Source organism: Haemorhous mexicanus, chromosome 9, assembly GCF_027477595.1.
Source record: "Haemorhous mexicanus isolate bHaeMex1 chromosome 9, bHaeMex1.pri, whole genome shotgun sequence".
Classification (NCBI taxonomy): Eukaryota; Metazoa; Chordata; class Aves; order Passeriformes; family Fringillidae; genus Haemorhous; species Haemorhous mexicanus.
In genome coordinates, this window is record NC_082349.1 from 19,397,540 (window position 1) to 19,423,637 (window position 26,098).

A 26,098-nucleotide genomic window follows, 5' to 3' on the forward strand; every position below is an offset into this window, starting at 1 on the left:
TCCATGCCCTGCAGAAATGTGGCATTCGTCACATCGACACAGCAAAGAGATACGGCTGTGAACCCCTCCTGCAAAGGGCCATCAGAGAGAGTGGTGTGGAGAGAGAGGACCTCTGGATAACTACCAAGCTGTGGCACAGTGATTATGGCTATGAAAACACAAAAAAAGCCTGCTTGGAGTCATGTGAAAGACTTGGTGTTGAATATCTTGGTATGAATCTTTACATATAGCTCATTTGTTGTGCTTTCCATGGGAGTACTTGCAAAGATGAATGAATTGTGAAAAAAATTCATGTAGTACAGATGAGTCACAGAAACCAAATTCTGCCTTTGTTTACACATTTGCAGGTTTCTTGTTCTGTTTGTTTTCTAAGAAGTTCACATGTATACAATTAGGAGTACAGAGCTTTTTCTTGTTGCAAATGTTTTGTAAAGGTATTTTTTATTATTAAATAACTTGAGGAAAAACTGCATCAGTTTTTTATATTTTGCTGAAATCACCCAAAACCTACAAAAAAAGGATTCCTAAACTTTACAATAATATATTGGCAACAGGGTCACAAAGATGCCTGGTTTCTTCTGTGATCTGTTTTCTTTTTCTCAAGGAATGGGGGTCCTTTCTAAAACTTATTTTGTAGGCCTTTTAACTTTTTAAAATCCTGACTACTGCCTTTGGTTTGGTCTGTTTGATGGAATATTTTTTGGAGAAAATGTTAGAAGTATCTAAAAGAACTTAGAAAACTAAAATTAAAGCTTAACTAATACTGCATTTGTAAATTTACCCTGATCATAAACTGCTTGTTGTCAAAGATGTGATATTGTTACTCCCTTACTAGACAGGCAGAGTTGCAGTAATGATGCCAATTAGTCCTTTGCAACAGGTCATAGGAGTGGAGGCACCTGTAAATAAACATGATATTTGCATATTTTAGCAATAAACAGACTTCAATGAGGAAGTGAATTTTGCTGAATTAATAATGTATAATATTAATGGCAGCTGTGTGCAGTATTCACTGCGTTTTTTTGCTTGAGTACTTTACAAGGTGAACAGGGAAAAACCTGTATCTGTTAAAGACCAAGATACTTACATGCACATCTTTGTATCCCTTGACTTCTCCACAGGTACAGAATAATACAAAATGAATGAAAATTCCTTTTTGTTTGTCCTGTGCAAATGCAGGTCACTGCAATGAGACTTTAATAAACAAAGTTTTGAGCCCTGACTTTCTCCTTTAAACTGAGAAATAACATTATTCCTCCTCTCTGTTTTCTGCTTGTTATATTTTGTTTGCTTTCTTTTTTCTTCTGCTTGCTCTGGCACTGGTGCTGAATGTTGATGAGAGGAAAACTTGACTCACTTCCAAGAAGTCATTTGCAGTGATTCCTTCTAATACTGTAAGTTGTTCTTTTTATCACAGGTAGTAGATTAGAGTAGATGCTCACACAAATACTGAGTTTCTCCTACGAAGAAATGTCTAAAAGAAGTAAAAGAATATCTGAGAGCAAGAAATATGCCAATGCTGTCACTATGTGAGTGAATCCTTGGAATAGCATAAACAGAACTTGTTTGCCAGATGTGTTAACAGCTGAAACTTCTTGTGCACATGTTACTAAAACCAATTTAGGAAAGTTACTGCTGCCTGCACAATTAGTCTTCATACTAGATTTGTTCTCATTCTTTATATTTTTGTTTTGGGTCTTTAATACCCTCAGTTATATTCCCTCCTTCTTCACCTTTCTTCCACTGATGTGGAGATGTCTCAAAAATTCAAATAGCTGTTCCTGAACCACTTAGTCTGCTATGGTGACCAGAATAAATCAGAATTCCCTGATTTCATTCTATGGTATTAACCAAGTATGTGGGGATTCACATGTTCTATAAAGATACGTAGTTTATAAAGAAAACTGAAAGTTCCTAAATAATATATCTGTGATGTTAGATCTTTATGTTGGAGGGAAAGTTAGTAATTAAGAAGTGTGCAAAAAAAAAAAAAAAAAGCTAGAGGAGCCCTGGCTAAATGTGCAGCTAAGGTCTTTGTTCATGTTTATTTTCTGGAGGGTCTTTAGGAGTTACCCAGACCATCCATAAAGACTGAATTAGAAACCTGAGAAATAATCTAACAGAAATTAATAAGTCTTTGCATTATCAGTATAATGAGTGTGAGCTGTTGAAACAGCTTGGCTTTTTAAGAGAAAATGTAAAATACTCCATGTAAAATACTTGTTTTGAAGGCTTTTCAATGAACACTTTTCAGACAAGTGGTACTAGGAGAGCAGTGTTCCAGGATTTTTTTTTTTAACTGGTAGATTATATATCCATGACATGATGGAAATTTGTATTATTTGTGGGCAGTGGTTGTAACAGATACTCTCCTCCTTGCATTTTCTAAATGTGTTCCTCAACTAGCAGTAACAGTAAACCAATCTGGAATGGCAGCAGATTTTACAGGTTTGGCAGTAGCAGAATACATTCCTTGGGATTTAGATCCAACCTCTAAAGTAACTTCTTGAATACTGATTTGTGGGTTACCAAATTCATAAACAATTTTATTTTCCTTTTGACTGTTCTGAGTTTGTCCCATTCAGGCAAATCTGGCCTATCACAAATCCCCAACTGGAGCTGGACAAATGCTCTATCAGCAGCTTCACTGTAATAGATGAACCACATGAAATTAGTGTATTATCATAATTCAGCTTCTGTATTGCTTCAAAACACTTTGTAGATTGTTTCACATTGATCCTTGTTCAATAGAAGGAAACAAAGAACAAAAAAGGATGGAGTGAGAAAGAAAAATACATCCTATCAATATTAAGTGACTGTTGAGAAAAGCAAGGAAATATGATTCCCAGCATTAAGACAGCTAGGAAACATTGCAAAATATACTTCTGCTTTTAGGGCTAATAGAAGGCTGGGCTTGTTTTTCATACTACTAGGCTTGTTTTAGTCAAATCTAACTTTTTTTAAAATATTGTATTAGGGATTTTGCATAGAAATGCAAACTTTTATTTCCACAAAAACATCATGTTGGCTTTTAAATGTGTAAAATGGCCTGTACTTTTCAGTTAAGAGGAAGTGTGTTGATTGTAGGTGCTGCAACCACTAAAAAGCCATAAGCCATTATATTTTAAATGTCTGTGTGAGAGCAACTCAGGTGTTAGTTTTAGTTTTCCTGCACCACTATGCATTGACATTTAATGACCTTCAGGCCTCTGCTCACTGCTGCACCATTACAGCCTGTGTGCAAAGGATGTTTTAAAAAGCTGTTGAATATGAAACCAGATTGTGAATGTTTGGAGGTTTTTTTCCCTTCTTTCTCAAGTGCATCCTGATACTAGGAATCAAGGTGGATTTTTTGATTTAAGATTATTTTTTAAAAATACATTGTTGGAAGGTATCTCAAGATAATAATTTTTCCCACGGTACAAGGCACAGCCTCATGTTCTCAATAAAAATGTAGTCTGTTCCTAAAAATCTCCAGTGATAAAGTTATGTATTTCTTGATTACTAGAACTTTAATCTGTTTCAGTCAATGATTTAAAGCTAATTTCTTGCCTCCAAAAGGAATTTAAGAGTGTTTGTGTTCTCACAGTAGCCCAGGAGGGAAAATATTTTAAGTAAAAGAAAATGTGTGTGTGGGTGTAGGGTGTGAATGTGTGTACAAATAATAATGAAATCACAGACCTTAGTTTGTGAGGTGCTTGTTGTTTTTATTGGCCTGCAGATATGATGGAAAGTTTTCTAACAGCTGCAGTAGAAGTAAGGTCCTGGCTTTGCTGGGGTGCTTCATACATGACTGGCAGGACTATTCTACTCTTTGTCTATGAGATAAGGCACCTTTGCCCCACATCTTTCATGAACACTTCTTGCAGTCAGGAAGATTATACTTGGTGATCCAGTAGATGCTTTCTAGCTCTAAATGCTTATATTTTGGAATTTGAAGTAATTTTTATTTCGATGAAAAAGCCTAAATGGAAAGAAACATAATGGGAGGATATGGTCATGGTGTACCTGGTACCAAAACCTTTCTAAAATAAAGGACAACAGCTAATCTTGTTTGCATCAGAGGCCTCAGACACTACTACAGAGAAGGGGGATGTGTTGCATTTTTTTGGATGTCTGAGGCCAGAGATCTTTCAGTTATCAAATCTCTTAAAAGTCTTTCTTTGGAGAATGTTTCAGTTTCCTGAGCAGAGTACAATGCATCTGTGTCTGTGGAAATCCATGATGTAATTACTTCTGCGAGCATTTCCACACTGTGGTGTCTAACTGAACAGTCAGGCTTTTGGAGAAGTAACTGGTGAAATTCTGCTGAAGTTTGATTATTTTTGCTAAATGGCATTATTTTGCATAGTTAAGCAGTTCTTGTTAGTCTGGTTTGGAGAACATAGCAAGCAGCAATTAAAAATATATAATTCTTCCCTTTTTCTGGGAGGTAGGCATCAGATCTCAGTAACTTACACCTATTCTATATGACACCTGCTTTATATAAGCAAAAAGGTTTCAATACAAATATGTCAGTATCTATGCAGTAAGTAGCCCCAGTAGCATATATCATTTTGGATCAAAATGAACACTTGACATTAGCAATTCCTAATGCTAATCCTTTGGGTTTATGTCTGATATAAATCAGTGGAAATTTTATTGGCAACAGAATGTGAGTAGTCCTGAGTTTTGCATGTAACCTCACCAAATCAATATCCCAATACTAGTTTTCAGTTAAAAGTCACAAAATTGATATTTATTCCAATACCATGTATTGGTAAGTACTTTTAATAAATACAACTTATTTTCTCAGAGCAATTAGTGAAGAAGTAATTATTGATAGATTGGTGATCAATAAGACTGCACGTGGAATTGAAAGTGGATTTTATGGATAAAAGGGCAAAGAGCAAGCAACTTTCTCCTTAAATGTGATACAAAACCAGACACTGCAGATGATTATAGATGAGTGATTATTGGCTTGTCTGAGCTATTGTATTTAAAAAGTCAAAGAGTTTAAAATTGTATTTAGATGGATTATTGATATCAGGAAATGCAAATGTAGCTTGTGGATTTTGTGACACATCCTAAATAATGTTTTTCTTCCTACATCTCTAATGTATTTTGCTGTACATAATTCTGTACTGTTCTGATTAGATTTTTAAGGTAAGTAAAGCACTCATTGCAATGATGTGCCAAAATTGGAGCTGGTGTATTATAGCAAATTTCATGGCACATTTTCATCTTAAATCAAGATTGAATTTGTATTTTTAGACGGGGAAAGCTAATATATCAGCCCACTGATACAGTAATTGTTAGTGTAGCCCTTAAATTGGGAATAAAAGGCTTTTTTTTTTCCTTTTTTTCCCTTTTTTTTTCATGATTCCCAAAGCAGAGGATCTGTATTTTCACAAAGAAGTACTGTAAATGAATGGATTGATGTATCCAAAGAACAAAACACTCTTCTCATTGAAAACAAGTCAGGTTTTTTTTGTTTCTTAACTCTATTTGAACTGCCAGAAAAGGAATATTATGAAGCACAAAGAAAATGGTTCACATCTCAGTCATCTATTTATTTTCTTTTCCTGTTTTTCATCAGACTAATATATGCAGCAAAGGCCAAAACCTGTTTGACTGGGATACCTGCAGTTACCTGTTTAATCTGCAGTTGGAATTTGATTAGAAATGTAATTATTTTCCAAGTATCTCTACATTTCTCCTTCAGAATGTCTTGCAGTGTCTCCAAACTTGTAAAAGAGTTATAGATCTGTCATGTTTAAATTTAAGTCTGATTTGGAACCGAGTCCAGTACATGTACATTTCTCAGTGTATGTTGGAAGTGCTTCCTTTTCCAATTCAAGCACAGTCTTCTCTTGAAGGAAGACAGCACACAAAAAGCCTCCTCATGAGGAGCAGTGGAGGGGCAGCACTGGTCCCTTCTCTCTGGTGACCAGGGACCCAAGGGATGGCATGGAGCAATGTCAGGGAACGTTTAGGTTAGATCTTAGGAAAAGGTTCTATGATAATTTCATCAGCAGTAAATCTTAATTGTGTTTGAAATTGTGCTAACATTCCAAAAAAAAATGTAATAAAGCATAGTTTGTTCCCTTAAAATATTATTTTTTTTACATTTCTTTTAAAAAATCACAAAGGCTGACATGAAACTTAGACAAAAAACTTAGACAAAAAAATCTGCGTAAAGAATGTGCTATAGTTTCCAACAGAAATTCATAAGTGGAAGTATTCTTTAGAAAGGAAAAGGACAGACCCACTGCTGAGGTTATAGAAAATATCTGCAGAACTGTCAAATATATTTATCTTCCGTGAAATGGAAGACTTGCAGCACTTAATAAGTAGTAGTCCACTCATCATTCCAGTGACCAAAATCCTTTTGATTTAAATAGGGCTTGTTATGTGTGGAAACTTTATTAAAGTGCATATGTGACCATGAAATTCTGATTACAGTGACCTAAGCATGTGGAACATGTGCAAGTTCTGCTACCCTTAGCTGTTAATGTGATGTTATAGAATTCATTTATTACGACTAACTGGATACATCCAATAATGATCACTGAGTAGTGATTGGAACTATTATCATGGTAATGTGTTAGGGGCCCCTGGAGGGAAAATACTGTCTCATGTGGTTTGATTGTTTATTTTTGAACACTTTAATAAGCAGTCTGGTTCTGTTCCTTTTTTAGATCTTTATTTGATTCACTGGCCTGATGCACAGGTTCCAGGTAAAAGCAATCGAGAGGTCCGAGCTGAAACCTGGAGAGCGATGGAAGAGCTCTATGAGAGAGGTGATCTAATACAAATCTACCTTAGAAAAAGGAATTATGGTGTGCTTTGGGGTTGGGAAACTCATAGTGAGAGATGTTCAAAAACTTAATTTGAACTGGATGGTCATATTTTGGTGGAATTTGGGTGTGTAGGTTTCGAAAATCTCTTTGAAAATTGCAGCATTAGCAGTTTGGTCCTGCTTGTAAATAATATGTTTTCAGATTCTGTCCATGAGATTAATAATGGTGTGCATACTTTTTTGAGGAAATACACTGATTCATTGAAATCTCTATGCCACCTCAGAACACCATTGAACACTACAGAATGTCTTTGTAGCAACCTCCTTTTTAAGAATAAATCATGCCACGTTTTGTCTCCTTTAGGTTTTTTTTTTGTAACTGTATGATGCCATTTACCAGTTTATCGTATGTTGTGGTATTTTATAACTGCATTTGGGTTTTGAAAGGTAAAAAAATAAAATGTCTAGGTGAGAAAGAAATACTCAACTGCATATTCTTTGGTACTAACTTTTGGGAAGAATTTTCAAAGAATGGAGCTACTCTCTCAGGTTGGGATAATTCACTTTGATTTTCAGTGTCCAGCAAACTTCTGTTTATGTTCATAGCTATAGAAAGAGTAGACTGTAGATTTAAGAGGAGATTTTGCTCCTTAAGTATGCAGAATTATTAGAAATTATGTGAGAGAAGATCCTGTCGTGCTGTTCTTGGGCCATGTGGACCACCCTGTTTACAGCTTCAGAGAAGTTCCACAGGTGGGGAGGAGACTTCTTGGATGAAGTAATCTATCCACTGACCCAGAGCTGCTGAAATAGTGATTGCAGCAGAGGAGTTGTACAAAGGCAGTTTCAGGCTGTGTCACTACCAGCTTTACTGAGCCTCTTACACTTCAATCCTTCCTTTAATTTGCTGTGCTTCTGCAAACACAGAAGTAAATGATCTTTGATATATCTTTTTATATTGAGCATAAGGGAAGTTGCTAAAAGTGTTTTCTGTCATGTAAGACATTACAACATTCAGTTTTCAAAGAAGTGCTTCACTGACCTAGTATTTCAAAGTATGAGCAGCAGTCACATCCAAAGATGGATTATTCCACACATCTTTTCCACTGTGAAGGTTTTTTCTGATCAGTATTTAAGTTACTGCATGCCATTTGTGCCTAGATATGCCATCCTTATTTGCTGCAATATTGTTGTATATTCCACATTCTATTATTATTCCTCTCCTATGGGATTTATTCTGCTTTTGCGTGCATCTTTGTGATCTCTTCTGTCTTACAGGATCTTTCTTTGTCTGTATCTTCCTTATGGAAAAGACTGAGCAATTCAGTGGTCTTTTAATAAAATTCACTGGAAATACTATTGCTCTTTGCACAAACCGAGGGGAAAATTGCTTTTTGTCTTTGTCCCTGTGCATGATACCTCTTTAAAGACATCTCATGCTAGATTTTTTATCCTGTGGTTGCATTTCTTCAATTTTTTTTCAGTTTCCATGTTGCTACTTTCACTCTTTTTCTGAAATTAAGCATTCTGTAGAATCATGAATCATTTAGCTGAGGACAAATTTTCCAGCTTTGATTGTCAAAATTACCTCAGATCATTTACAGGGGAAGGAAAATTTAATGGTCTGGTTGAGTCAAGTGCCTTAGAACCTCAACTTCCACACTTTTGCTTTAGGGGATACAGACTCTGGATGTCCTGACCATAACTATGTGTTCCTGAAATGACATGCAGATGTTAACCACTCTGGAGTTGGAAATGCAATGATTCCTGAGCAGAAAGTTAAATAATTTGTTTGCATGGTTAACCACTAGATTTTCCACTGAAGATTAAACACTTGCTGCATATCTTTGTGACTTGCTATGTGTTATGTGAGCAACATGGTTTGAATTGAATGTGGGATTTGGTCAAAATCCTTACTGGAGGTAAATAATAAAATCTTCATTGATTAGGGGAAGAAATTGAAAGTTTTATGAACAAAGGGACTTCTTTGTCTTCTCTGAACTTGACACTAGTTCAGATAGTCGTTGGTTCGTGTTTGGAATTCTGTTTCTTCTTTTTTTTTTTTTAATTGAAATATTTATTCTGGAAAAAAATTATAAACGAAATGCTTCACTTTCAAAGATTGACATTTTAAACAAATAATTTGCTTCTGCAGTCAATTCACAAAGGTAATATTAAAATTATTCAACTTGGAAGTGGGTTTAGTAGCTAGCTGTGTCCATCCTGAAGTGCATCTGAAAGTGGAGAGGCAATATCCACTGTCCTCTGTAGGAAGCAAATTGGTGTTGTGAAACTGTCTGCAAGGGTCGTGAAAGATGGTTAAAAGTTGTCAGTATTGACCTAAGTCTTTGATCTGTCTGAAGTTACCAAGAATGTCTTTAATAATTTCTCTGTATTCACATATAGTTTGAATGCAAGTATTTGTAAATCTCATTCTTCAATTTAAATCCAGGTTAGTATTTATTCTGCAAAATTCCACCTACCTGGGACAGGAAACAGTATTTTAAAATAATGTAAATTATTAGTATTAGTATTAGTAGTATTTATTAATGTCTATTATTATCAATTACACTAGAAGGAGAGTAAATATACTATTAGTATTCCAGACTGTAAAAGTCTGTAATGGAGATTTTTTTTTTAATATTATATTAACTTTTAGATAGGTCACATTGGTCAAAAGTTGACACAAGCAAAATACCAACTCTATCTATATTCATATCTCTGAAAGAATTTTTTTAAAGTTATGTCTACAAAGACTCATTCAGGTTCATCTGAGAGCCCCCATAGAGCTTCTGGCACAGGGCTGCTGTAACACTTGCAGGGCTCTGGCCTCAAGTGTCTTCCCACCCAGCTACCTGAGGAGAGACAGAGCTTCTGGGTCTGTGCCCATCTAGGTTAGTGTGCACTAATTTAAAAGACCATGTCCCTAAGTAATATAAACTTTGTGCAACAAAATTTAAAACATCTTAATATTTGTCAGAATTATTAAAATAAATATTTTAGGAAGCAGAAAACTTGCATGAAGTATTAAACAAAACTCATACTCTATTGAGTCGGATTTTCATAAACTCCCAAGTACCTGTGGCTGTAGAGGATTTATTGTTGCAGGTCTATTGCTATTTGAAGGCAGCAGGTGCCAATGAACTTGGTGTGGAATTGGTAGATGTGCTTTCATTGAGATGTGTGAGCATCCTTGTTAACTGTTTCTTAATCTGTAGCTGCTTAGTAATGCTTCATCTATGTACTGCTCATGCAGGTTTGGAGTTGAGCTGTAACATCAGAATATTATCATAAATAGAAAGTAGTAGTTTCAAGTGATGAGAGAGATCCTCTGCTATCACTGAATAATCCCCTCTCTGGTTTACCACTGGTTTTATATTTCATCAAAAGGGATTTGAGGTTAGCATTTTGTGAAAGACTCTTTTGTCCTGATATGATGTGAACTGGAATTATGAATGATTTAAAATGAGAATCTGAGTAGTGTTTGTTGGGGATCTGGTTCCCCTCTCCATACTGAAGTTTTGGGCTGCACTGCTTGGATCCAACGTGCTTTGAAAACTGAAGGGAAAGTGGTTACTGCCCCAAGGCTGGAGTCTCAGGAACACCTGAAAGAAGGTTTCATGTTTTAGCACTCTTCCCTGTGCTTGAATCCCCTGTTCAGCTGCCTCAGGCAACTGAGCAGCCATCTCAAGATCACACTTCAGGTTAAAAACAACTTCCCAGAATCCTGAGGGCTACCATGACAGATATGAGAGCATGCCCAAAAATACTCCGAGGGATTCTAAAGCCATTGTTGTCTTTTACTGTAACAGTATGACATACTACATTAATTATCTGTGTTGAAATAACACACCCCAGAAGTTATACCTTCTTCAGTTGCTTTAATCCCTCTGAATTGCATCAGGAACATGGTCCTGTGTCTTTCTTGTTTGCCCTTGAGCTAGAGAGTCTTTGGCTAAATATGCTCATCTTGTCTCCTGACTAAATCCTTCAGTAGTTTCTTATAGTCCATTAAATGTTCTACAAGGATCTTTCCCTCTTTAACCTGAAATTTCTATAGCTGTACCTGTAGGGGGATACAGTATGGGCAAATGGAGGTGGTATAGCAGGTAATCTTATCCCCCAATGAGTTGCAGCTGGACCAGTTACTAAAGATTAGAAGCAGGCCTGACCTTAACAGGCCACACCTGTAGCCAATAAGAGCAAGTGGTATAAAAGAGTGGATTGGTGGGATCAGGAGTCAGATGATTGCTGCAAGGACCGGGAACAGTCAGTGCTTAGAGGGAGGGCCCTGTGAGAAACATCGAGGAGGTGTGAAGCTCTGGTGATATCCTTGCACTATAGTGACTTTAGAACTTGTGCTATCTAAGACAACATATACCTTTTATCTTCTCTTTGCTACAGAGGCAAGATGATACTTTAGTTTGTTTTTGTAGTATTCCATAGACAGAGCCAAGTCATTGAAGTTGCTGGTTTTCATTAATATCTTTCCAGGGAAAAATGTGATAGAGTTCTAGTCAGCAAAGGTAGATAGATATTTATGGTGGTATCTAAATCTATGGCAGTTGTATCATTCCATACCATGAATCAAACAAACAAATTTTATGTATATTTCCCCAAATCTTACAGCAAGTATTAGAATGCTTCCTTCTCATAGTGGTGAATTACAACACTGCTTTATTCAGTGTTCAGACCTTCGTGTGCTGATGAAGAAAGAATTCAGTTCAGATATTTCTGTTTTGTCTTGCAGTCTGTGTCTTCCATGTCTTCAGACCTGGGATTTGCATGCACTTAGGCCTGACCTTGCTTCCAGAGGGAATTGTGCCAACTCTTACAGTAGTCCTGTAGCTTGGGGATCAGAATTCTGCACCTGGTCTTGGTATTCAGCCCCAGTGATCAGAAGGCTTTTTTTAATGAACAGCCTCCTGAGGAGCTTCTACTGATAAGCCATTGCAACTTTTTAATGTTAAGAACAAATGAATGTCAAAGGAGAATTATTTTCTTTACTGGTTTTAGAATTTTAGTAGGTACTTTAAAATATAAAATAAAGGATTTGGAATGGAATTTAGGATAGTGTTTACCTACACTAAAAACTGTCATTAAAAAGTCCTGTGTGACTTCTGATAGACCAAACTGATACCTCTCTATTCATTGCTTAACTGACTTCTTCTAGCTCAGGAAAACATAGTTTTAATAATTAGTTTATTCAAATGCTGTTAAAATCTTTTTTTATTATTATTGTTGTCTTCTCTGACTTGTTAATCTGCTGCAGTTTGATTGGAGCTGTTTCACAGGAGCCCGATGACTCAGATCGCAGTCAGAGTGAAGAAGACTCTATCTGTGCTGCAGTGCTGAGAGGCAGAAAATTCTAGACCTGGGTCTTTGTTCAATAGCCTTCATTTGTGTTTTCCTTTAAATATGGGATAAACACTGCTGAGGGAAAAGGGAGGAAAAAATTCTAAAACTTGGTCAGTGAGACATTTGTGCATAATAACTGGTTATTTCTGTTGTAACAGCTGAAATCAGCTAGAGTACTTGTAATATCAAGGCTATGGTTTAAATTTTTGTGGTCTCAAAATTGTCCTTTTGTGGAATTATCTTCTCCAGTACCTCAGAACAGAAGCCAGGCTGCCTACAGAATCCATTCCAAGATACATACATTGAGTCATATATTCCCTTGACAGCTGCAACATTCCTGTGTAGGCATTTGTCGGCTGGCAGATGAAAGCAGGATGGCAAACTGCTCTGACATGGGGAATAGTCACTGCATGTGCTCACTGGTAATTGGGCTGTTCCTAGCCAAGTGACCCTTTCCATAAGCAGTCTCTCTGATGACCTTGGCATTGTGGCTAGCCCATCATCTCAGCAAGCTTTTCCGACACACATGCGCATCATTACTCGTCCCTCTGTCTACAATTGCTGGGAAGAACGAGGGCTTCCAGCCAGGGCTTTTGCCTGAACTTGGCAAGAGTAGTACTGTGGTGGTTGTTGTGGGTTCAGATCCCACTGGAACTCACTGCCATTTTACTAAAATGGTTTGCTTATCTTTTTAATGTTTAGCAGTGCAGCTTCTGCTGACATGAAATATTCTTTCTTGCATCAGAAATTCCTTGATGTGTCTTGACGTATGTTTTTGTTATGATTATGTGTGTGATTTGAAGAGAGTCTCATAAAGTAACAGAAATTGTTTAGCCCAATAATTAAAGCCATGTAACTTTGTTCTTGGAAAAAAGTTAGTTTTGTTTTTAATTCCAAGTGAGAGAAGATATCTAGTCAACCTTAATATTCTTACCATCTTCATTGCTGGGTGTAGACCAGTCCAGTCATCATATTTTCTTCCTCCATTTTCTATCTGCTCTTAAAAGTAGGAGGGAATAAGGTTCAGTGAATGGCACAAATTTCTAGCACATCCTTTGCTAGGTGATATAATCTGATTTAAGTCTGTGTGATGAACACCTGGCAATTCAAACTGTGTGTTACAGCTCCACAAAACATTTGCCTTAAGAGTGTTTATGGTGGCAGAAGTCATATGCGAATGTGTGTTCAGAAGTTGCACTGAAGTTTTAATAAGCAAAAGCAGCTGACTTGCCTAGAAATGGTTCTTTTTCATGTTGATAATATTCTGTCTGCAAGACGATCTCTTGTGGGTTGTTTTTGTAAGAGGCACAGTTCAGAAGTGTGTTTTCATGGGGAGGTGGTTGCAGATTGGTGAGGATTTTGGTTTTGCACCACACCCTCTTCATCAGATAAGACAGCAATAAAGACACGGAAAAAAATGTTACACATATTTATGTTAAAGATCACAAAGAAACCTTCATAATTTTAGTATCTTATTTAAAAATAAGAAATTACTATAGAAGAAGTTCTTTTGGTGCAGATAGAAAAATGAGCAGAACATGAGCACAGATGTTAATGCAAGTTTAGATTCATTCTCACTTTTCTTTCTTAACGTCAAGGACTTAATGGATAATTCTAAGAGTACAAATAAACCTTCAGAAGACTTTGTTTCATGACATATTGTAGTGTATGGCTTATGCCATTTCTGCTAGCAAGTGACTCCTTTTTGTCAAAACTGTGTAAATAAGCAAGCTAAGCAAAAAGATTTAAAGCAAATGTTCAGAGTTGTGTTCCCATACAGATGTGCCAAGAGGTCCCAGTGTGAATACAGGAACTCTTGTGAAGAAGGCAGAGTTGAAATATCTTTTAAAGGAAAGTCCTTCTCCAAAATAACTTTTTTTCTCAATAAATAATCTACGTGACTGTGGAAAAGGCGTAATTTATCTGTTTTGCATATGTTGAAGAAAAACCTTAGATTCTTAACTATTTAAAATCAGTATTGATTTATTAACATCATTTAGGTTGCTGTTATTCATAGCATTAGGGAATCATTATCCTCTCAGATACAGAAATCAAAAAAGTATTCCAGTTCAGGAAACCATGCCGTCATATTTATAGGGGGAACAAACTATTTAGAATATATATATATATATATATATCCTAATATATCTTACCTATGTGCTGTCTGTAATACCTCCAAATAGCTACTTTTAGGGGTACATATTCTATTCTATTACATAGCTGAGTTGCTGATAATTTTGATCATATTTTCAAGTCACAGTGTGTGGTAGCATAATTAAACAAGGTATAGTGGGATTGATTTTGTCCCATGTAGTGGATTGGGGTTTTTTAATCTGGTCTGGTTTGTAATGTCAACTGTAAGGATAAAAATATGTCAACATAACTAAAATAACATTGCATTGAAGTAGTTAGAATGAGCAGTCAGGGCCAGAGACAATGTGTGTGAAGCCAGTAGTATGCTGCATTATGCTGTTTGGTTAGCCATTTAACAGTTGTGGAAACTGACTAGTAATGAGTTTTCAGTCAGGAAGTTAACAATTGGACTTCTACTCATGCCTGCTCTCCTGTTGTCCTCATAGTTTATCATGGTTCACAGGTGATATGTAGCAGGAGTGATGGTCACAGAATTGCAGACAAGCACCTGTACTGTGGCAGTGAAAAGGCTAAAAAGAAATCCTTTGGAGGAGGAAGTACGATTTCTGTATTTGCAGTTTTGCCATAGCCTTCCTGTGTGTCTCAGAGGGGCACATAGCTTTCTGGTGTCTGTGTGCTTTAGCCTGTGCTGTGTGCTTTACCCTGTTATTTCACAGATTTAGAAGTTAATTCCTCATTGATTCTGTCTAAGAGTAGTCTGCTTTATTTATCGAGGCTTTGGCTTTTAGTCTGCATGTTGGGCATGCCAAATCTACAGCTTAGATTTAGCAAATTATGCTGAAATCTTGTAGGGTTTCTATGAGTAGTGCAATTTACACCCAGTGTGCATATCAGAGAATGTGGACCTTTCCAACCTGTGCACCCTTTGTTAATAAAGATACAGTAACTGCAGTTGACCTCTTGTGAAAAGTAGATCCATTTGTGTTTTTATTCCGTGGCCTGAATAGAAGATATAACAGAATGGGCACTGTTCACTCGACGTGGGAATTCTCCCTTGCTCTGACTCATGTAGAGCAGCAGGGAGGGGGAGGAAAATGGGCTCCACAAACCTGGTATCCAGTTTGTAATTTACAAAGTCTTTTTGATCTGAACTTTGTACATTTAATATTCTGGAGGGTATTTGGAAGTTTGATAAAAGTCTGTAGTAGTGCTAGAGAAAGATAAGGCTCACTATTGTACTAAAACAGGGTTGTGGTGCCAAGACAGTATATTTATGCTTTTCTATTGCAAGACTAACAGTGCCCATCAAACTTTGTATAATTTGGTATTATGCAGAATAAAGATAAAAATACCCAGTCATTCTCTAAGTTGCAATACAAAATAGTTTAAGCTTAATACTCAACTATATTGCAGACCAGTCTATTAGCATGATATAGTGCTTCACAGTAGCTGGGAGAAATACAGTGTGGTGAAATTACCAATGTGGTGGGGGCCAAGGTTTTTTTGTTGTGGAGAATAAAAAAATCCTTACTTTTTTCCCCATTATAATCAACTGTTATTTTGCCCATATGTTTTCTGATGTGTCTTGCAGAGTTTCATGATAGGCTTTCAAAGCTGGATGAAATTTTCTGTTCCAGCATTGTGGTCAGTCAGTTTTTAGCATGCATAAAGGGACCAGTGTTCCTACGTTTTTCTTTGAGCCTGTGAAGTCAGAGTCGCAAGGAATAGAACAAAGCCTCAGAAGATATAACAGGAGCCTTTGGGAGCTAATGGGGAATTGCAAACTCTTTTTTTATTGCACCTGGCACTTTCTCAAAATCTGCTTCATAGGGGCCAGACCAATCATTTCCTCAAGCACATAAGGAGGGTGCTTTCTCTCTCTGAGTCAAAGCTCTGTAAGTTTGTAAACAAGACAGTAAAATTGTATATTTTAAGAGTACTTTCTAGAGGGATTATAGCTAATATATTGCAAACTTTTATCTCAGGAAACCTGAACTTCAGGTCTAGTTAAGATGTTTAAGTTAAAAAGAAGTATGGACTTCAAAACACCTGCAATCACAACAGCTGTAACAACATGTATTGTGCCTGAATTGTCTGAAATGAGATTTTTAAGCATTCTAAACAGGCATTACATTGGGGAAAAAAATAAATAAATAAAGCCTGCCTCCATTTTCAAGAGCATTCTGGTGTTTTTGAGACCCATGGCAGGAGCACTGGGGAGTTTACCTCTGTTGGTGCCCCCCATGAGAGAGGAAATACAAGGAAATGTGTCCCCTGCATCTCCCAGGTTGTTTCAAGGCAATGAGTCAGGACCATTTTTCACAAGTTTCTCAGTATGCATGGTTTTTATTTCTACTGTTGATATAATTCCACAGATCTTGATAGACGTAGTCACAAGTGTCAATCTGTTGGATAAGACCCAGGAGCTAACCAGACCTTCTGTTTCTTATCCATCTTTTCTTAAATCTTCATTCTTCTGAATTAATCCAGAAGATGTAAATATGGAAATAATTCTGTATAATCCTCTTCTTAAAGGCCGTCTGAGATTTGGACAATGCAGAGCATCTGTGTTAATCTTCCATTAGGCAAATGGAAGCAATTCTCTAGAGTAGAATCCATTGACTGATTGTTCAGTTTTAAGCTCTACTTTCCAGTGTTTTGAATTCATGTTTCCATCATGCATTGAAATAAGATTTTTAATACGGATAGACTGAGCAATTGTTTAATTACTATTTGTATTTTATATTGTAATTTAATGCAAAAGTCAAAACACTTCAATTGTCATATAGTAAACTGTAACTAACACCAAAGCAATGGAGTTGAAATGAAGGGTTCTAGCTTCACCCAAACAAGTATGTGTGTTTAATGAAAGTGAAATGTTTTAAGTGTATTCCCTTAAAAAAAATTTCCTTTAAGAAAATACTGGTTTTATAAAAACATTGAAATTCTAATTATTTCTCTGTTTTCTGGGAGAATGTTTACTTTCTTGGCAGTTTTGAGTTAAGCTTTCTCTGTGGGACATCACTCTGAACACCAGAATGCTATAGTACTGATTTTAGTAGGAATGACTCAGATGACTTTTAATGCAAAACATAAATAACCTGAAATTTCTTGAATGGGAAATCTAACATGATGCAGCAGACTTGAAAGTCTCCTGTGAGAAATATACTAGAAGCAAAACATCTTTGAGTGTACTGTAGGGGAAAAAAATGAAAGCTTTTTGTGGAAATGTCTGTGACTTAATTTTGTTTTATTTCAACCTGAAATGAAAGCTTTATTCTTCAAGGGCAATAATGGCATGTTTTTGTAATGCCTTAGCTTCAACAATAGTGTATAATATTTTGGTTTACCATTGTGTTAAAACTGTGTTTTTCTGACTGCTGTGGCATAATGATTTATTAGTGTTGACACTCTAGGGTTGTTTGTCAAAAGCTCAGCTTTTGCTCCTTCTGGCAGATTACATGCAAATTATGTAAATCACTATAGTGCTGGTTTTTAACCTAATTAAGCTATACATCTTGAACAATGGTAATTTCTATAGGGGGAAGACATCTGGAATTTTAGTTGTTAATATATTTTTACTTCTTTTGGTGTTCCACAAAAGAAGCACATCAAAAAGTGATAGTATGTGTGCAGGTTTTTTTGCTACAGCTTACTATGCTTTAGTTTATGATGCTAAAATATGTGAAAGCTGATTTTAGAACTTCAACAATCTGTTTATACAAATTAGCAGTAAGCTGTAACTTCACTTACATTTTTCTAGTCCTCTGAGAAATTCTGTAATTTCTTTTTTTTTTGTATATAGATAGACACATGTCTATGCATTTTATACAATTGGTCTGCTGAAATAAATACTGGATTAACAACAGTGATCAGACTTCTGTGTTCACACAGAGACAGACTTTCCATCTGTAGCATTACAAACTGAAATGCAGCTCAAGTCAATGCAGACAAAGTTCACATACTGAAGAAATAAGCCCGAGCCATGTTCCACAGAGTGCACAGCCTAAGGAGACCCCTCCTAGCCTAGCCCCAGCTGCCTTCCTTGCCAGCTGTGCTTAGCAGAGCAGAAGGACCAAACTATCCCAGACAGGTCAGGGCTGAGGGGTGGTGGCAGGCCAGGACTGGGAGTTGGCTTTTATCATATTTGAGGTTTGAAGGAAGACATCTGCTTTCTGGCCTGTCAGCTCTTGGTTTGTACACATGCATGCACACTTGAGGTTTGTTTAAAATGTAACTTTCATATCACCTAGGTCCCATTTGACTTCATTTGCTCGTCAACAGGAGCTGAGAAATCCAGCCACATTTTTAACCTTCATGGTTCTTGCTAGGCACTGCTTATTAACTTGAAGACTTTACACTGAGTTTTACGTAGCCTCTTGTAATGATCTAATAGAAAATAGGCAGTGTGACATGGTTCATTTGGGCTGCATGTCCTTGGGTTGTATTGCTCACACCTTATTAGTCTTCAGCAAATGTTCCACTTTCCTTTAGTTTTGGCAAGCTGCTTGGAACACCATTTCCTTCTTTTCATTCTGGTGGAGTCCAATTGTTCTTTGCTTATACTACATTAGCCTTTCCCAGAATTTAGCCTGGAGGTTTTATACACCGGGGAGTTTCCAGTGTGTTTAGATTATAAAATGATTTCCTAGTGTGACTGTGACAGAACCACGTTTTCAGCTAACACTGTCAAACTAGATTTCAGTGCCGTTTTTCTGTGTTCCTTTGTGGTATTTTGCTCTACAGACATGATGTAAAAAATAATTTTGTCTCTTGAAAGTGTTTTTTTTCAAATCATCCACCCAAATAGGATAGTCCTAAATTTTTTTTCCTGTTCTGTTTTTCTTTAGGTTTGTGTAAATCAATTGGCGTAAGCAATTTTCTTATCAGTCATCTTGAGCAACTAAAGGAGGACTGTGTGATTACTCCACATGTTAATCAGGTGAGTGGATACATGTATTTAAAGTATCTGGGTTTGAATTTTTACTTTGGTTTTTTTGGTTAGCAACCTCCTCCCCACTCCTATGCATGAAAGGCTACACCCAGACTATTGCCTTAGTCATACAATTTCTTTTTACATTTCTATTTGTATACTGAAAACCATTCAGGAAGATGACCCAAAAGGTAGGGAAGTCTTTCCTCAAATTTCCCCTACCTAGTTTCTCTTAGGCTATTTGTTTGTGTCTGGGTACACAGAAACAAATGATCCCTGTGACAGTTTTTTGGTGATAAAACACTTTGGAAATAAAATTGAAGAATCACAGAACATTTAGCATCTTCAGAGTGAACCAGTGTTTGGAAAGCCTGTGTTCAAATACTTTTGTGCTTCCTGTAAGCAACACTGAAAGAGTCAGTTAATTACATACCCATGTAAGGGTGTCCTTCCTTTGCTCCCCCCTCATTTCCTAGTTCACATAAATTCAGTGAACTCCTGCTTTAGGCAGGTGCTGTGACAGCCCTGGCAGAATTTTTTTTGCTGCCCCAGGCAGATCTAGGATGGCCACCTACGTACCGGCAGGCTGCCAGGACACTCGACAAATGTTCCCTTGTTGCAGGTTTCTGCCTACAGCTGTGCTGGAAGTTCATGCTCCCATTCTTTCCACCTCCTGCCAGATAGTGTGTGTGTATGCTGACATGGATGTGGGAACTGGAATGGATGGAGGGCAGGCACATGTTTTTCCCCTTTGTACAGGTGGTCAGAATTTCTGGCAGCTGTTTATGGTTTAATGTCATTAACAGCCATAAAAGTCTTGCTCAGAGTGTGCCTGTCAGAACTAAACAACTCTGATTTTAGCTGTCCACTATACTAAAGGTTACTAAAGGGCAAATAATTAATTTTTAATAAGCATAAACCCATACAAAATATTTAAATCTGGTTATTCAAAATAAACCATTGAAATATATGTTAAGGTGGGCAGGTTGATGGCTGTTTAATAATTGGTGAATTTACCAAGGTTCAAGAAATACACATCTACAAAGACTTACTAGAGTTTGGCATGAATTGTTACTGCCTGTTAGATAATAGTAGCTTTTCAGTTTTCTACTAAATCACTGCAAGGAAAAAATAGTGATTTTGTTTTGAAATTTCCTCTTACCCACAGTGTCAAAGTGTTACTTTTTCAGGGGTGTTCATGGGGACAAGCTGTTTCTTGGTGCTGTTTGACAAAACTCTTTTTCTGAGGCTAAAAAGAGGATACAAAAAGTTGAGGGGGTGGTGATACTGAGGGGTGGGAGAGGGCCCCTGTTAGTAATTTCTTTGAGATGCTATACAGCAGTTGTGAATTGAAAGCAAATCCAACAATGAATTACCCATACCATTGCCAAGTGCTCCACCTAAAACAGTTTTGTTATAGCATTAATTTATATTTTTTTAGAGTTAAAAGAATTTTATAAACCATACTTCAGCTTATCCTCAAAAAAGTATGTATTCTGTTTCTTGCTTAGTGTTGGAGAGTTACTGAGTCTGATGGTAAGATTACTTAACTATCATCAAATAAATAATGAATTTCTAAATTCAAAATGGGAATGCTGTACTGAGTTCTTATTTCACTGTCCACAATTTTTAATACAGTTTTTCCACTATATTTATGCATAAAGTAGTGTACTGTTTCAATGGACTTACTAAATATAAAACAGATGCAAATTGTCATTGGACTTAAAGTCAAAATATTGAAGAAACAAGTTGAGGAAAAATGCTTCCCTTCTAGAGTTCAGGGTATTCTTGCAATTACAACAGTCCCCTTATGATAAAATTGAAAGTTGGGATTTTTTTTCTGTGAAGGGGAGAAAGTAGGAAGGCAGGAGAAATAAGCAATACTTCTGTTTTACAAACAAATTTTTAAGTACTGCCTTTCTTCTCAGTTCCTGGGAAAAAACCAGTATTGTCATGTCTTTTAAAGAAGCAGGCAAGGCTTGTCTTTTCAAGAATATGGTATTGCTAAGTTATTTATTAGTAAGCAAGCACCTTTTAAAATTTCAATATACTATTAAAAGTACTGGTAAACACTGTAAAAGGATGGTGCTTTATTCCAGCATTATGTAGAGTGAAACTTACAACCTAGAAGTTCCAGGTTTGTGTGTCAGAGTTCTGTAATTGATTTGGCAGTAGGAAGTTTGGGTTTATGCTCAAAGAAATCTTTGAAGTCTCTCTGAAGGCTCATTGCCCTGTCACTCATTATGGGCAAAAAATATTTTATAAGTACTTAGTAAATATATATGTTTCATTTACTAATGTGATGCACTGAACCCAAATATAAGCTGTTCCTCTATGAATTCCATGTAGGAATGTTCATCAATATTTTTCCAGTCCTGGGGAAGTGTGAATTACTGTGTAATGACCTCAGAGAAATTTGGTGACATTGCTGATATTGCCATTAATATGGAGCTCTATTGTGTAAATTTGTACAATGTAGAAATGCATATGAGACATTAGAAAACAACCCCTTTGTACATAAACTCACCTAAACTGTTCTTCTCTATAGAAAATACTCATAGACTTGTATTTCAGTTTCATAAAGAGAAAAAATTGTGCGACAGCATTCCCATTGAGAAAATTACTAAATTCCAGATGTGTAGAAACTTTATCATGTGAAAAGCACCACAGCAGGGTGGAAAGAGTAAGGCCTCTGTGCATCATCATCTGAGGTATGACTTTCTAGGGCCATGTGCCAGGGTTGTAACTAGGCTCAGCTTTTCCCCATTTGCTCTGACTGTTGTAAAAAACCAGTGCTTTAGTTGGAGGTCCCCTGTGGCTGGGCATGTAGCAGCTGTGAAGTTCTGTAATGTGAACTGCAAACTGTTCTGTTAAACAGATGCAAGTTTTTACATGCCAGTCCATCAGGGTAAGGTGCCAGAAAAGATCAAGATCTTCCTCTGCCATCATGTGACGGACAGCCCTTGCCTGAAAAAAGTCTGGTGACAAAAATAGCAAGGGTGGGGCAAGACAGGAAGCAAGAATTGTTATTTTGAGAGGAAGCATATGTTGACCACTCACCTTATGCCTCTTGTAGCTCAGGACCCTAGTGCCTTGCAGATGCTGCTAGAACCTTACAGAATGTTTTAATAAAAAAAAAAAAATTCAAAATTGCTTGTTTTATTTGATGCATTTGATTATTTTAATAATATATTTAAGAAGAAAAATACTTGCTTCTACCAACACAAAACTAAATGTATCAAAATGTCAAAAATTCAATTCACAAAATTTGGGAGTCTCTGGTTCCAGTGAAAGGCACAAAGTATGATCTTTTCAGGTGGGAAGTGGTTGTTGCTGTTTATTCTTCTTGTGAAGCATGCAGGTGATATCTTGATTTAAACATTACTGGTATAACCCAAAACTGTGCTGCCTGGAGTCTTATGAGACCAGCAGGTAAATTCTACTTGCAGTTTAATTAGTAATAAATGCTGAATAAATCACATGTTACCATAGAGACACTTCAGATGTTTCAGCATTTGGTCCTAAATACATATTTTTTTTATTTAATATTTTCTGAACTACATTATTTTCTATATTTGCTGTAAAGAACATCTGCTAGAATTGCTTATTACTCTTTTACTAATCCAGTAATACACCTGGCTTGCTCTTTCACTTCTCCCCTCGTGGTTTTGCGTAGATACAATATTTCGTATCCAGCTCAGGTGCAAACAAGGGAATAACTGTATGACCTAAGCACTGCTCTTACACATACAAACATGAAATACAAAGGGTACTCAAAGGTCAAGAAACATCAAAGGCTGAAGACATGGATGTCTGCTGCTTGAACCTTGTTCCCGAGTCCACCTAGTAATTTAGATCATAGCAGCTTTAGGCTGACTCAGCCCAGCTTCCAGGGGCACAGTTTTTTCTTAGCTCATGTTGAATGACTGCCAGCCTATTGTTCCTGACTATTGTTGTCTGAAAAGACAACATGTACTAAAGATGAGAAACAGGAAATGTTCATTTGTCCTCTTTGTAGCAGAAGAAATTTTCCAGATTCCACGTATTGAGGTGATTTGCTCAGAAGAGTATTTTTCATCAAAATGCGTAAGAGTTCAGTCCCTGGAACAATGCTGATGACCAGTCACAAACATGCATCACATGATTTTGTATTTTTTTAGAGAGAATACTAACCACTTTCATCTAAATGCAGAGTAATGTATGCTTCTTACAATGAATAGACTGTGAAATACTTATTTAAATAACTTATTAAGGAACATCACAGAGTTTTTCTGGTTTTAGCTACATGCCAGAATATGTCTCTCCTCTGAGATTATTACTGTCCAATAACTTCTTTTTCCTTTTGCTCCCAGCAACTGTGTCTTTGTAGCTTATTACTTTTCCTCTTTTAACTGGTTCTTGGCAATTTGTGATCTTCCTTCCTTTAAAGGGTCTCCTTCACACATCAGTTCCACAGTGTGATTGCTTCCCTGCACAAGCTGATGGTGACACCACACACAGAATACAGGATTTGCCATGTGCAGTCCATGCCAACAGGCTTTGCTTCCAAGGTCAGGTCCTCACCCTAAGCAAATTGTTCTGGTTGGTTGCTTGCAAACCCAGCCCCTGCTCAGCCCCCTCCCCTTGCCTGGGCAACTCAAAGATCACTAGAAAGAATCATTAGTAAAGAAGCAGGATAGGACATAGATTTGGAGAAGAGAAAGTAGTCTCAAAGTACCAATGAAAGTGACCTGATACTGTTCATTTGTGTATATTTCTTAACAGTAGAACAGTAGTGAAAGTCCAGCTGTAGCCAGGCAGACAACTGCACCTTGTTTCTGAGGGGAACATAAAATGCAGTTAACTTTTTGTGCCAATTACTGGTAAAATATGTGATTAATATCCTTCATGAATCTTCTAAAACTAATACCTTATATCTACTTCCCAGAAGCAATGACTTTGCTCATGGTCTATTTTTTAAATAGGAGAGAAATTATTTTAATTTTCACTGATGTTTTCTACTAAATTTATTTTCAGGGGGTTTACTAAAAGTTTATTTCTATTTATCTAAGGTTGAATACCACCCTTTCCAAAGACCTCAGGAGTTGGTTGATTACTGTAGGAGCAGAGATATTGTTTTTGAAGGCTACTGTCCTTTAGCCAAAGGTGAAGCACTCACCCATCCTACTGTCATTCAGCTGGCAAAGAAGTATGGCAGAACTCCAGCACAGATTTGCATACGCTGGAGCATACAGGTAATGGAGGGTGGTAATAAAAATGTTTCTCCTTTCTCAGGAAAAAAATGCAAATGGTTTGAGGTTTGTGCATCAAACCAGAATTTATACAGAAGGCATTTCTGCTTTCAGTATGTTGATATTATGTGAACTGGTGGCTGTACTGGAAATTTAGAATGTAGTACAGAAGTCATGCCAGTATTTAAAATATTAATTATTATAAATAATGTGGTTGTAGAGAATAAGAGCCACCACTAAGAAATGTTTCCAAAGTAAATGTTACAAGCAGTGTTCCTTATCATTCCATTTCTGTCACTGAATATAAAGCACTAAGCAGTGAAATAATACATTAAGTTGATATAAACCATGTAGTGTGCTGGAAATCAACACTGTGCATATAACTGCAGTTGCAAATGACATGGAGAAATGTCAGTGTCCCCCAGAAAATGAAATTAGAACCTCAGAAGATGTGAGGAATTTATTGTAATGGCTTGAAGATAGATAATTTTCTTAAAATCTGAAAATTTTATTGATGAGAAGCATAATTCTTTTCAGAATGGGATTGTCACTATTCCAAAGTCAACAAAGGCAGAACGGATAGAAGAAAACTGCAAGGTAAGATTTGGTTATGCACTCAAGCCTGGCTAACATCCAAGTAAGAGTTTTTAATATTTTGGGCTGCCTTCTCATTTTCCTTCCCAGTTTTATACTGGGGTAACGCAGTCAAAATTGGCAAATGGGTACCATGAAATGACCACAATGTAGGAAAGAAACTATAACTCACAAATATCAGAAAAGACCTGGAGAGCTAATCACTGTGTATAAAGAACAATCCATAGAAGACCTTTTGTAGTTGATTTTTGTAATTAATAGTTCTAGTTATTACCTGTCTGGTTGTAGAACATCCTAATCTGGTTATGGTACATCCTTTTTGTGATAGGCACGTAGATCAAATGGAAGGAGTTTGGGTGCTATGCAAAAATGAAATGCTGTGCAGTTTATGAAAGCTTTAGAACTCACCTGGGGATAGCTCCAACATAAAGACCTTCCAAGGAAATCCCAGTCCTTCTTGCCCTGACTCTTCCCTTACTTTCTCCTTCTACTCAATGTGCAGTAAAGGTCCCAGCATGAAGGGGCTGGACAAAGAAAAGTGGAAATGAATGAGAATTAGCAGTATGATTCCTCCCCCACACCTTTTTTAAATTTTCTTTTCATACCAAATAGTTTTAATTCATTACTTGCTTTGTGTCTCTATTTCTCTAATCTGAAAGTATTCTTTAGGGTAGGCAAAACGACAATTTATTTCCAAAACTATCATAGGGGTATGAACTGCTGTGGCAAATCTGGAAGAAACTTTGCAAGAAGACAGGAATCTTCCATCTGCTGTTTTTATCCTTCTGTGTGAGTGTGTGGAGGTGTGAATCAATATACATGTAATGAGAACTTCTGCAGGTGGCCATGCCTGTTTATACAGCTCCTGCCTTGACTGTTTATTCTGACATTTACACTGCCTTCTGTGGTACAAGCACAGCTGCTTGTGGTACTGTATTGGGAACCAGATCAGAGAACAAAACCAGTTTGAAAATCCTTCCTTATACTTTTATTTTCTCCAATAATATTTGAAATCCAGATTAATTTCATTTTTTACAGAGTTTACTCTATGGCACCACCAATTCATTTCACACAGCTCAGGGAATGTGTTACAATTAAAACTTAAAA

At 36.7% G+C, this 26,098-nt stretch overlaps 1 protein-coding gene across 2 annotated transcripts in view; it reads left to right on the forward strand.

Annotated features, from left to right (window-relative positions):
• The window catches only part of LOC132331197 (uncharacterized oxidoreductase YtbE-like), a 32,317-nt gene continuing 6,219 nt past the window's right edge, over nt 1-26,098 (forward strand). The window contains exons 1-5 of one of the 2 annotated variants that reach the window (XM_059854405.1): nt 1-210; nt 6,713-6,782; nt 19,084-19,175; nt 24,218-24,400; nt 24,935-24,994. In XM_059854405.1, coding sequence (XP_059710388.1) covers nt 145-210; nt 6,713-6,782; nt 19,084-19,175; nt 24,218-24,400; nt 24,935-24,994 — 471 coding nt within the window. In that variant the 5' untranslated portion in view covers nt 1-144. Of the gene's footprint in view, nt 1,395-6,680; nt 6,783-19,083; nt 19,176-24,217; nt 24,401-24,934; nt 24,995-26,098 lie in introns of both variants that reach the window. The other variant, XM_059854406.1, reaches the window with a different exon arrangement.